Below are 14,046 nucleotides of genomic sequence, written 5' to 3' on the forward strand. Positions count from 1 at the left end.
GTACTTTGAATCTTCATTTGGTCAAATGGTGGTGTCGATGGAGTGGCTGCTGGAGGACCTGAATCAGCCTGGAGCTCCATGAGATCGGACGCTGCTCCTAGTGGCCGAGTGTGTGGAATGCACGTGGGCTAGAGTGGCACAGAGTGGTGGAGCAGCGGCAGAGGATATTGACACATCACCTGGTCAAGACAATCCCTGCAACTCCAACCCAGTGCTGCTGCTGGGATAACGGGCTTTTACGACCAAGTTCAGACTCTAACATTTTTTTAAATTTCGGACTTGAAGGGTAAAAGATGGCACCTGAAACGTGGCGACTCTTGTGTCATGACTCAGTGTGGTCTACTGTTTTGCACTCTGTACTTAATATGATCGTGCCTAATATATACAAAACGGTATACAAAAAAATGAATTTCACTGTACATAGGTACACGTGCCAGTAAAATACCATTGAACCATTAAGTTAACAGGAAATTGTGAGATTAGAAGATTTGATTCATAACTGCGCTACATAGAAGGCAGGCCACTTGACTTTTGCTTTGTTTAATATGTGAGTCCAGCACCAGCCTCCCCTGACTGTACACCCACCAACTTTACATCCATAGATATAAGTGAAAACATCCAGAACTATCACACCTCCCTTTAGGTATGTCGAACCAAGCATCGTTAACCTTGAATTATTCACTGTGCATTATGACAGTTTAATACTCACCAGTTCCTGCTACAAACTGAGTCTCACAATCAGGAACTTCATTAACAGCATTTAAAGACACTGTCAAGATGCATGTGGCAAGGTGAGATGCAAGGTCAGTGACGATCACTGTAATTGTATAGCTTTTGGGAGCATCATCGTAGTCCAGCACGGAATTTGTGGTAATCCAGGCATCGTTTCCAGCTAAAGGTGAGACACAAATTGGATAATGTGGCTTATTGGGAACACATTTGGAGAGTTTAGTTTAGTTGAGTGAGAGTGATCTAGGTTTAGATTTATTATTGTCACGTGTACTGAGGTACAGTGAAAAGCTTTTTTGTTGCATGCTATTTAGTCAACGAAAATACTATACGTGATTGCAATCAAGCCATCCATTGTGTACAGATACAGGATAAAGGGAATAACTTTTAGTGCAAGATAAAGTCCAATAAAATATAGACTGAGGGTCTCCAATGAGGTAGATTGTAGGTCAGGATCACTCTCTAGTTTGTGATAGGATAACAGCTGGGAAGAAACTGGAAGCATGGATTTTCACACTTCTGTACCACTTGCCTGATGGTAGAGAGTAGAAGAGGGGATGTCTGGGGTGAGATTCACCCTTGATTGAGGGTGGCCTTGCTGAGGCAGTGTGAATTGTAGATGGAGTCAATGGAACATTTGTTTGTGGAAAGAAACTGCAATTTGCTTTTATATTGGTTGTTTTTTGAAGCAGTTGTCTATAATATGGTTGAAACTATTTTGTGAAATTATTGTAGTTTCATGTTGCCTGGTCCACATGTCAAAAGGCAGTAAAACAATGATTCATCTGTACTTAACCTTTAGTGCAAAAATAAACATTTCAGATGAGTAGAATGACTGGCTGTTTTTTAAGTGCTAATGCTGGGAGGTCATCCTGAATGTTGCGTTGGTAATATATTTCCACTTTCTTCTGGATCAGCTATTGGCAGAGCCATAATCCACGAGGATGTGTTGGAATGTAATCATAGGATGTATTTGAATAACATAGGCAATAAAACCCTAAAATAATAGGGATTGAAATCTAATTTAATTTTAAACAAAAATCACATAGATTTCCTATTAGATAATATATTGCATTGATTTATTATGAACATTGAGGGACCTTGTTAACTTCCATGTGGTTTAATTTTGAGTTGCTAAGACTCCAGTCAACTAAAATAAACCACAAAATAACCCTGGAGATAGTGTTAACAGGGAATTCAAAACTTCCACCTTGCCCACGTTGTTGAAAAACAATATTTTGGTGGATATATAATTTCCGCGTTGACACCATTAGCTCACACAAGTGCCAATGATGCTTTCGGACCCATACATAAACAATTGGCAAGTGAAATATAGCTTGCATAGGGTCAGGCTTGTCTATTGTCTAGGACGACAGATGGTGCAATGGGCTAAGTGTTCGGCTGGCGACCGGAAGGTAGCCGGTTCGAATCCCGCTTGGAGTGCATACTGTCGTTGTGTCCTTGGGCAAGACACTTCACCCACCTTTGCCTGTGTGTGAATGTGTGTGAGTGATTGGTGGTGGTCGGAGGGGCCGTAGGCGCAGATTAGCAGCCACGCTTCCGTCAGTCTGCACCAGGGCAGCTGTGGCTACAGAAGTAGCTTACCACCACCGAGTGTGACTGAGGAGTGAATGAATAATGCGATGTAAAGCGCCTTGAGTATTCTAGAAAGGCGCTATATAAATCCCATCCATTATTATTATTATTATTATATTGTCACCAAGCAGTACAGGCTGAGATTGCAACTCTTCAGTGAGTGCTGGATGAGTGTCACTTCAGCGCTTATGGGTCAATGGAAAACTATAGCTCACAATTAACATGCAATAGACTGTGCTGTTTCGTGTCACCAAAATCTTATCTCCATTTGATATTGTTGGTCAAGACTGCAGTATCCCCGAGTGATGATCAGCAAAATGCAAAGATAAACCAGCAGCAAGACACTTTCTTAACGGAGAACTTCAAATATGAGTTGTTGTTGTTGTTCATCATTTATCCTCGAGTAAGGTCATGATATTTTGTCTACATTGGTGCGATGTGTACAGAGGTGTTTGATTTAGACCATCGGGGCTCAAATCTGCAGATCTACTCCAAATATTAATTAGATTTACGAGGATGTTGCCAGGACTCGAGAGTCTGAGCTATGGGAAGAGGCTGGGACTCTATTCCTTGGAGCGCAGGAGGATGAGGGCTGATCTTATAAAGTTGTACAAAATCATGACAGGAATAGATCAGGTAGACACACAGAGTCTCTTGCCCAGAGCAGGGGAATCGAGAACCAGAGGTCATAGGTTTAAGGTTAAAGAAGAAAGATTTAATAGAAATCTGAGGGGTAACTTTTTCACACAAAGGGTCATGGGTGTATGGAATAAGCTGCCAGAGGAGGTAGTTGGGGCAGGGACTATTGGATAGGACAGTTTTAGAGGGATATGTGCCAAATGCAGGCAGGTGGGATGTTGGTTGGTGTGGGCAAGTGAGGCCAAAGGGCCTATTTCCATGCTGTATGACTCTATTTCTAAACCCTGCACTACATTGTTTTTGCATTTTCCTTTCTTGTGGTCTTTTACTACATTTTCAGTTTGCTTTCAGAATAATTTTTCAATTCCAATCATTTTATCTTCTTTCTGTCGCCCTAAACACCCAATAGAAGATAATTAATTTCTGCTGTATTAGCAACAGGATGTTTATGGTAATCTGTGTGTACATGAGTTAACTCTCAACTAGTGGGAGAGGGCACAGCTTCAGAATAAAAGGGCATCCTTTCAATGGGAGAAGAGGCAGAAAAAGGTGTCTGTGGAATTTATTGCCACAGAAGGCTGTGGAGGCCAATTCTTTGTGTATTTTTAAACCAGAGATTGATAGGATCTTGATTAGTAGGGTTGTCAAGGGTTATGGGGAGAAAGCAGGAGAATGGGTTTGAGAGGGAAAGATAGGTCAGCCATGATTGAATGGCAGAGCAGACTTGATGGGTGGACCGGCCTAATTCTGCTCCTACGTCTTATGAACTTATGAAAACGAACTTCATAATCAGAATGGAATCAGAAGAAATTGCACCATGCCTCCAATGTTTCAATATAACTGGTTTGCAAATAAGCTACAATTGAATCACATTGTATCTCAGATTTAGTTATTTACCGAATACTGATTGATTATTCTCACCCTTCTGACTAACATTAACCTTTACCTACCTGTATAAAAGAATCCTTTTATACAATTGCTGTCAGCTTAGACTTATCAAGTTTATTGCACTGATTATACTGCTATGCTTCACATGGAGTGAAGAGGTTTGCAGAAACATTAATTTGAGGCGTAAAATACAATTTCAGACCAAGTTATAATATTCTCCTTGCTTCATATTTTACTACATATCTGCAGGCTATCGGCGGGAGTAAAACAAAGCAAATAAGTAGCTATAAGATGACACGCTAGTATATTGAACCCATTTTAAAACAATGACATGAAGAAGTTAACCTGCTTACTTTGGTTAATTTGGAACTGAGATACAGTTGTTACAAAGGAGAAAGTCAAAACATCATTGTCATCATTGTCGGTGGCTGTTAAATGTAACACCTGTGTCAGGGCAGGTTGTTCTTCATCCACCAAGACTGGACTCGAAGGGCAATTACTAGAAGGGATGACAATTCATTATTTATTATATAGGTAACTTTGTTCTAATATTTTGTTCCAATAATATAAAAGCATATTTTCTGTAAATTCCCATCCTTTCGATGTGGTCCAACATTTCACGGTGTGAAATAACTGGAGAATTTTCAATGAATAAAAAGTAGCTAGGGTGGTGTGTGTTATCACTCACCAAGTCTATACTCTGTTGTATTGTATCTTATCTCAATTATTTTTCCCCCAGTTATGAACAGCTGCTAAAGCCTATGGCATGATAAGGATTATTAATGATCTAAAAGTAGATTACAATTCACAGCGTTTAGGAGAACATGGACAAAATTTGCACCAGAGGTGCGTAGTTTTTGGCCAAGATGTTGTGTCTTGCAAGTTTTGCTTTGTCTCATACTATAAACACATTGTGATACCTCCTACACTGAATTTCAAATCTTTATACATCCTTCATCTTGATTCACTTTTGTTTTCTCCATTTTATTTTTCAAGTTTGATCACTTTCACCCAGGAATTTGAAAAAAATAACAAAATGGTGAAATCCTAGTTGACTGTGCTATTACCTTAATGTCTCCGCTTTGAGAAAAATGGTAAGGGTGAAACATATCTCTTGAAAGATTTAAATGAGACATGAGAGAATGCAAATGGATAAGTGTTTGATGGTTTAGTGCCTGTTATGAGTAGATCTAACCAACCTACTTATCAACTATTTTAACAGAAGAATGTTAAAGCTATGTAGTGGGAAAGGAAAAATGTCTGCTGTTGCTCTAGAACAGTCCATTTGAAGTATGAATTCAATTTTCTCCCAAAATGTGAATTTTATAACCATCTTCTTCACTTTGTACACACAATTTGTGGGTTCTACATAAAGTAATTTAAACCAACCTTATGACTGGATCCTCGTCATTGACGTCAGTGATGTGGATTGTTAGAGTGCCAGTACAGCTGTTTCCCGCTGGATCATCCGCACGGATTACCACATCATACTGCTTTGTCTGCAGAGAGAAAAAGATGACATACTTTTATTGTGGGATAATAGCGTGAAAATAGGGCCTGTTTTAATGCTGTATCTCAAAACTAAACTAAAAATAGCTGGAACTATTATTGACATCAACAGCTCAGGGTTGGGATCGTTTGGGTGGAGTAGTTAAATGGGTATGTAGTTAAATGGTGAAACTAATCTCTGAAGAAGGGTCCCGGCCTGAAATATCACCAATCCATGCTCTCCTGAGATGTTGCCTGACCTGCCGAGTTACTCCAGAATTTTGGGTCCTTTTGGGTTCAATATTCTTTCCCACTTTCTGAGTTATCTAGATCCCCTTGAAGTCTCTTATCCCTTCACATTCAACACAATTTTGTGTAATTAGTAAAGTTGTAACTATCGCACTTGGTCCTCTCTGCCAAATAATTGAAATGCAGTAAATCCTCATTATAATGGACCATAGGGGGAGAGATGGTGTCCATTATTGCCGACTGTCCGGTATAAGCGAGTACGGTATGATCATTGTATGTAGTTGAAAACAAAGAACTGCTAATGGACAAAAGGACACAAAGTGCTGGAGTAACTCAATGGGTCAGGCAGCATCTCTGGAGAACATGGATAGATGATTTTGGGGTCCTTCCTCAGACTGATTCAGTGTGCTGAGTTACTCCAGCACTTTGTGTCATTTCACCATAAAACTAGGCGCCAATGCCGCTGGTCTGCGCCAGCAAGCCCTTCTCCAGCTATCGCATGGTCGGTTGAAGCAGCTGTTGTTGCGGCTCACATTGTAGCACCTGGCAGACAGCACTTTCGTCAGGTTGCTGACAAGACATGCTCGGTCACCCTGGGGCTCCCTCCCTTCTCACCAGCTGCCGCTTCTTCCTGACGGCCTGTCGCTATGTCCGCTCCCCACTCCACCTTCTCCTCCCCCAGTCGCTGAAATCTTCCAACGTGGAATATGTCGATGACTCCAAGGGAGAAGGGGAGGAGCTGGTGGTGAAGGGGGTGAGAGACATGGTGGACAGAGCGATGGGGGAAGTAGAAGGATGCTGCGGTGGAGCGGGGAGCAGACAAAGCAATGGCTGACAGGAAGAAGCGACACGTTCATAGAATAGGAGAACATAGAACTAGAACATAAACTAAAAATAGGTCAATTCGTTCCCACGATAGTGATTTGCCCTTTAACGTCTCCAGAGGAGCTCGTGTATTGTTTTAATGTTTCTCACTAGTTTCCATTTCCATTTTTCTTATCAGTTTGGTGATGATCCCAGGTGGAGTTCCCAAATGTTCCCAATCCCTAAACTACATTTTTTTCCCCCAATAACTCTATGACTTTTCCTTGTATTTATTAGTACTTTTAACTTTTTTCTAAAATCCATGATTTCCTCGTGCGTTTTTGCAGTGTGAAGAAATGTATATGAATCACAATATGCACAAAAATGATAGAAGCTGTACAGTTGCTTACATTACCTTTACATACAAATTACTGAATGTAAATAGATATTAATCATCCTACCCTGTTGGCAGCTTCATAATCCAGAGCGCTTATTGTTGAAATGACACCCACTGAATTACTGGTAAAGAACGTGGTAGTTCCAGACGTGGACAATGAGAGAATATTGTACTGTAAAATAGTTTAAAGGGCACATGCACAGAGAATTAGAACAGTTACTGTTGGAATAAACCTTAATTGCACAATGACATAAAAACACAAAGGCTGGTACTTTGTGGGTTAATAAATATTGGAACAGATGGGCCACATGCATCAATAACTGAGATGTGTGATCCTTGTAGTCTTCATTGACAAAGGGAGAGTTATTCTCTTCTGTAATATTGAGCATGCTACCTGGCCAAGCCTGGCTGATGGTGAAGGGTAGGATGGTTGGTGCTTTCTTTCAAAGTTGAAGTTGACGGTAAACTATTCTGAGAGGAAGCGGTGGTGAAATGAGGCTTTTGGTGGCTGGACATTTTTTGAACAATGAAGCCATCATGGGAGTCTGGAGATGTGTAGCGTTTGTGGGTGGATCAAATCTAGTGAGGAGTGGGCAAAAGATGGACTTTCCTGGGGAACCTCCTCGGTTAAGGGTTGAGTCAATGGGTGATCCTTGGTGATGGTTAGGATGTGAGATGATGTGCACGGTTGATCTTTTTTAATGCATGCCAATTATTTTATGATTTAAATCTTCCTTAATTTAGATTCAATACAACTTTAAGGACTCTGCTCATCCCCCACCCCTAGAAGATAAAATTGTACACAAGATTCAAGATAGTAGGCTATCCTGCAGGTTGTATGAATGTGTGGTCGACTGAGGGTAAATTAATGATGAATGCTGAAGGATATTAAGTTCTAAGAAAGTAAATGTTCCCAAGGGATGATTTGGTTGAAGATGATTCAGTCCTATGAGATGGAGGGTGAGTTTGAAGACCATAGGGTGACACTAGGAACCTAATTCCTTGATTCACTGAATACAAAACTCAGCCATTAAAATGTGTTAAAGTCAAGGTATAAATGGTGTGATGCCAGATCAGCAATGACCACACTGGCAATCACAGTAAAGTGCACTCGCTCAATGGGCTTTATTCCCAACAGTAAACAAAAGCATCTAGAAGGTCACAGTCCACACAAGGGACAAGGGTGCATTCCCTTGTTAACAGTGGGGAGGCAGAGGCAAACTTGGATTCATCCTAGGAGCTTCCTCTTCTCCCCCCTCTGGTTGGATTCCTGGACAAGGATCAGATTAATTGGTGCCATAACCATTAATCAGATCCAGCTGTGGCTCGTTTGCCTGTGGCCGGGAACGGAGCGGACTTTAAGGAGTATGTGGCAATACAATGGCCAGAGCAAGTGTTTAAACATTGCAACCAATTTTAATTTGCTTTCCTTTGGAGATCAGATTTTAAATTTCATACTCACAGTTAATGTTTGACTTTCAGGGTCTGAAGCAGAGAAACGATGAACAAATACATTAATGATGGTGGTCTCAGGAACTGACACATTGAGGTCTAGGCAAAAATAATAGAAAGTTTCAAAAGTACTAATAATATTCTATTTTCTTCATATTCTCTTCTGACACAGAATGTGGTCAAACAGCTCTTCAGGTCAATGCTGGGTCTCTGAGTTATCCCATTCCCCACCCCCCTGGCCCAGACATATCCCTGTAGTAATTCTCTCTCCCATGACCATCTACTCTCCCACCTCCCACTTATAGCAGGTGGTGATTTTCAGTTGTTTCTTCCGACTGGAATGTCTTTGTATTTAGGAAGAAACTAGAAAACCCACACGGATAATTGTTTATTTAGATAGTTGTAGCTCTGCAGAATTCTCCATCCCAGAGGCTTACAGGAGCTCACCCGCTAAGTATTCAGGACTGATGTAAGTAGATTTTTGGACAGAATGGGGAATCGAGGGATATTGAGAATGGCCAGGAAAGTGGACAAGGTAGAAGTTCACCCATTGAAGCACAGTAGGGTGACAGCATAGAGAACCATTGTGCCCAAGGAGTTTGTGCCAGTTTAAGACAATATACCTAACTTGAGTTTCTGTGCCTGAACAATTCAGATGATCCCACTTCTCTGCCCTCTCCCATGCATCTTTCTACTTGCAAGTACTCATCCAGTTCCCCTTTTGAAAAGAATGATTGAATCTATGCCTCTTCAATGCATTTCAGTTTCTAATCTTTCACTGTGTATAAAAATCTCTGTCTCCTCTTTGGTTCTTTTGAAAATTACCACCTTTGCATCTCATTTTGTTCTTGAACCTTCTGTCATTGAGAATAGCTTTTCTCGTTTTTCTCTACGTGTAACATCCTATATTTCAAATCCCCGCAGATCACTACGCAACCTCCTCTACTCCAAAGAGAACAACCCAAGCTCTATGCTCTACTCACTTAATAACATCCCTCATTTCTGGAATCAGCTTTGCCCGTCTAAGATTTAAATTTTATAGGCATCTTTCCACATTTTCCAAAGCCCGGCGCCCAGGTGAGATATGCTGATTCTGACTGAACGAGTGTGCAAAGGATCATTGCAACCTCCTGCCACTTGTACTCTCGGTGTCTATACATAAAGCCTGAGCTTTTTAACTATTCTTTCAACCTGGCCTGTGCCTTTCAATGGCTATGCACATATAGCTCGAAATCTCTCTGTTGCTGCACCATTTTTGAACAGTTCCATCTAGGCTGAAGGGGACTTCATGCTGATGTTGCTCTTAGAACTAGATTTTAATGAACAACGTAAGAGCCAAAGGAGGGTTGACCAGAAATCGTGCACACGAGGGCATTGCTTTAAGGTGAAAGTGGCAACGTTTAGAGATATGAGAGGCAACTTATTTTACATAGAGGGTGGTGAGTGCCTGGAACGTGTTCTCAGAGTTGATTGAGGCAGCTACGATAGTGGCACTTAAGAGCCGTTTGGATGGGCATATGCAAGGAATATGCAGCGCCAAAGTCTTGCTCTTGTGCTGTACTGTTCTATGGGAGGGAATCCTTGAGTTGACGGCCCAAGCTAATAGATACCCTAAATCAGTTTTCAGAATAAAAGAACCATGTCCCACCTACTGGAAGCGAGGAAATTGAAATGAGTGTGCAAAGGAACGTAGGCAGAGTGGGCAGGAAATTGGCTTATTGAGTAATAATTGGGCAAATGCAATTATTCTCTCTGTTAGAAACAATAGAGAGTAAAGAATAAAGAATAGTTTACAGAAGCTCATCAATTTTCATCCATGAACCATCCCTTCATCCCAATTAATCCAGTGAAATTGGCTCCACTACATCCAATTTAAATTTGTCCTTCATTAAATGAGGAACCAAAACTATACATTGTTCCAGAACACACAGTGTGAGAGTAACTCAGGGGGTCAGGCAGCATTTCTGGGGGTCATGGATAGTTGTTGTTTCGGGTCTGGACCCTTCTTCCTCCTGTGGTTTCACCATGTTTAGTTGCATCAAGACTTTCCATCCTCCCTTCAAACAGAGGCCATTTCATTTTATGCTCCTTTATGCAAATGTTCTATCATTATTGAACATGGAGAGCCAGGTATCTCTAAACAGCAGAATTTGGTTTTAATGTGTTTACATCATTCACACTCCTCTGGTTAAAGTAGACAATCCCATGTCCCCTAACATTCTACTATATTAGTTGGAGGGGTTGGTCTGCTGGATTATGAAATGCAGAAAGTAATCTGAAAGGTACAGTAAGCAAGGCAAAGGTAACTGGTGAGGTGGCTTCTATTGTAAGGGCTTTGGGGTATGTGATCAAGAAAGCATTGCCATAGTTTATGCAAAGTTTTAGCGTGACCACACTGGGGTGCTGCGAGCACGTTGGGCTCTGTAACTGAGAGGATGTATAGTGAGAGTCAATCACCTGGCCTACTAATGATGCCAGACTGTCAGATAATCCAGACTGTTGGATGTTCCTTTTATTAATACCCCAAAACATGTTTAATTCATTTTTTTTAATATGCTTCAGAGTGGTATACGTTCACAAGTTCATGTGATGGGAGCAGAATTAGGCCAAGTCTACTCCGCTATTCAATCATGGCTGATCTATCTCTCCCTCTTATCCCCATTCTCCCGCCTTCTCCCCATAACCCCTGACACCTGTACTAATCCAGAATCTATCTATTGCTGCCTTAAAAATATCCATTGACTTGGCCTCCACAGCCTTCTGTGGCAATCAATTCCACAGATTCAGCACCCTCTGACTCAAGAAATTCCTCCTCATCACCTTCCTAAAGGAACGTCCTTTAATTCTGTGGCTATGACCTCTGGTCCGAGACTCTCCCACGAGTGGAAACATTCACTCCACATCCACTCAATCAGGTCTTTCACTATTTGATATAATAATTGTTGTAGGGAACTGGGCGAGTTTTAAAAAAAGCAATGGAAACTAAAATCTATCAGTTTAAAGAGAGTGGAGGAAAGGTGTTTAGGAAGAAGGTGGGAATTTTGAATGATCAGAGAGTGGATTGTTGGGATTTTACTGTACTTGACTTGGAACTGATGCAGAGCAGCTAGATTGATTTCTGAGCTGAGGGTTTGTGACAAAAGAAAAGACTGAATAAGGTTGGCTTTTTCCTCATTGGATCCCACTGGTCTCATTGTGATGCGCAAGATTCTGATGGGATGAACCGTGAAGAAATATTCCTGCCGACTGGAGAATCCAGAACTGTAAAAGCATTCAGGACTGAAATTAAGAGAAATATAAAAACTCAAGGGATTGCAAACCTTAGGAGTTCTCTGCCGTCAAAGACATTCAAAGCTGAGGTTGGCAGATTTTTGAGCATTAATGGAGTCATAGGATGTGGAGATTGGAAGGTGAATGAGCTGGAGAATTAATTATAAATTTGAATGGAAAATGATTCTCTGGAAGCAGTTGTTGCAAATGAGGGGAACAGCATAGTGTTGAGTTTCAGTGGGGTCCGAGTCCATTACCTTGATATATGAGGTGAAGGACATGTTTCAGTGCTGTATGAATCTATGATTAAATACATTTTAATGATGTACATTTTTACAACAGTTTACTTATGTATTTGAAGCCGAGTTTTTTCTACAATCTGGTGCTACCTGTTGCATTGTCGGTACAGATAGGGGACTCATCAACGTCAGCGATGGTCACTGTCAACGTCTCTGTGACTGTTACTGAAGCAGTTGTAGCTCTTACCACAAGATAAAATAGACTAGGTACACTAGCCTCATAGTCAATATTTACAATGGTTTTAATAATTCCAGTTCCTGAAACAAAGAACAAAAATACATTTTTATTCAGTGCTCTCTGCCAGCTCACATCCATTTTTTAAAAAAAATAGCAAGTTTCCATTTTAAGACAAATCTTAAAAACTGGGGATTCCCCTCCCCAAATGGGTCTGTGAATGAGTCAGATACAAATACAAGAACTGTCCTAAGCATGCAGTGCAAGTTTGCTTGGGTTTGTCTAGAGATCAACAGTCAAGGATTATGAATGCTAGTCCAGCAATTTAAACAAAGTGTTCCCTTTTACTAAATTATATAAACATGATGCATTCTCAGCAGGGAGGCTCAAAAGCGGCATTCAAATGATCTGAGTGCTCTCTTTATGGTGTTTGCGTTAGAACATCATGTGTATGGAAAACCCAGGAAGAATTTTAAGTGCTCCACTGACACCTTTCAGTAATGTGTAGTTAAAATGAAGATTTTCGAAAGCTTTGTACATTTCAATGCAGAATATGTACAATACAGATTTCCCTCAGGAACTGTCATAAAACACAAAATACATGAAACATGAAATTAAAGTGACGAGTGGAAAAGATTGGGGATGTGCAAAGATTGGGGAGGGTGAGGTGGGGGGAGGGGGGGAGAGGAAGGGGAGTCAGTCTACCCCACAACAGGGGGATGAGTTGTACACCATGATAGCCACAGGGGCAATGGAAAGAAAGGATACCCTGACCACTATCCTTTGAACTTTTTGAAACAGTGCTGCTAAACTATATGGAAAGATGCATCTTACATAAACAAACGCTCACCATTTTCAATATTGAAGTTTGAGTTGCCTCCAATAATTTCAAATTCTGTGGCACTAAAGTTAGTATATGTTCTAGCAACCACCGTGCCGACTGGTTCTTCCTCGGGTATTGTGACTGGGTTAGACGAGAATGTAACAATCTGAGCACTGATTTCCAAAATCCCTGCAAAACAGTGAAGATCACAAATGTTTACTTTGAGTAAAACTAACCTTTTGGAAAAGAGATGGTCCCTGCCTCTCAACCAATGTTCTCTGGCAAATACCTCTGGCCTCTTTAACTACAGTATCACCGTTAATCTAATTATTACATGGTTATTCCTACTATTTATTAACATTTTTTCAGAAGTATTTGGAAGCGTTTAACTCTTTCTGAAAAACTTTCATGATTAAGAAAATACATACCTTGTAGTATAAGTACTGCTGTTGGCAAAACATTCATGTTGAAAGTTTTGGAACAATTACCAAAGCCAGCAACTCACACTGATCCTGTTAGCGTTCGTAGTGCACTGCAGCACATTCCTTTCGTCACTGACGGAAGTCAACTGAGTCTATTCAATGACACCTGAGACTTCCTTAATTTCCACCTTTCAGTTGGTAATTAAAAGCCTTAACAACAGCCTTGCGTGTAATGAATGTTCTGCATCGTCAGAGTAAAATTAATATTTAGCTTCCGTGTATCTCCAGTGAATTGAGTATATTGTGTTTAATCTCCTAGAAACTGCTACAGATCAATGCAAAAACAGTTGACAGCTTGCCATAGTTCCAGGTTAAATACCAATATTTAAAAGAAAACCTATATTTATCATCACTGAACCAAAATGGTGATGAGATGATTTAAAACAAAATAAAATCATGAAAGATTTAAAATGATTACATAATAGAAAAAGCGATTTCAATTTCAAAGGGTGTCCCTTAATTTTAATGGTTTTCAAACTATTTGTATGGAACTATCTTGGTGAAAACATCAGATTGTAATCTTTTTTGCATGAACTGTGATCATTAGCTCGTATTGTATTGGATTGTATTGGATTACATCAATGCTTTGCTTACCTTCGCCTACCACTAGACTCTTTCACCCATTACCTCCCTGTCCTTTGATATAATTTCATGAGATAATGGGGTTTGCAATCTGTCACCTTGGTTTTAAAATCTTCCTTAAATCTTCCTTAAATCATCAGTCTTTACCTTTTCATTTCCTGATCAGGGATCAT

At 40.4% G+C, this 14,046-nt stretch overlaps 1 protein-coding gene across 1 annotated transcript in view; it reads right to left on the reverse strand.

Moving 5' to 3' along the window:
• The window catches only part of LOC116984983 (protocadherin Fat 4-like), a 105,440-nt gene extending 92,166 nt beyond the window's left edge, over positions 1–13,274 (reverse strand). Inside the window, exons 1-9 of the mRNA XM_033039344.1 lie at positions 13,238–13,274; positions 12,837–12,998; positions 11,889–12,069; positions 11,319–11,521; positions 8,253–8,341; positions 6,855–6,962; positions 5,242–5,351; positions 4,206–4,351; positions 710–892 (exon numbers count right to left, since the gene is read on the reverse strand). Of these exons, the coding sequence (XP_032895235.1) occupies positions 710–892; positions 4,206–4,351; positions 5,242–5,351; positions 6,855–6,962; positions 8,253–8,341; positions 11,319–11,521; positions 11,889–12,069; positions 12,837–12,998; positions 13,238–13,274 (1,219 nt within the window). The remainder of the gene's footprint in view (positions 1–709; positions 893–4,205; positions 4,352–5,241; positions 5,352–6,854; positions 6,963–8,252; positions 8,342–11,318; positions 11,522–11,888; positions 12,070–12,836; positions 12,999–13,237) is intronic.
• Positions 13,275–14,046: the final 772 nt, after the last annotated feature.

The sequence above is a fragment of the Amblyraja radiata genome, chromosome 21 (genome assembly GCF_010909765.2).
Source record: "Amblyraja radiata isolate CabotCenter1 chromosome 21, sAmbRad1.1.pri, whole genome shotgun sequence".
Classification (NCBI taxonomy): domain Eukaryota; kingdom Metazoa; phylum Chordata; class Chondrichthyes; order Rajiformes; family Rajidae; genus Amblyraja; species Amblyraja radiata.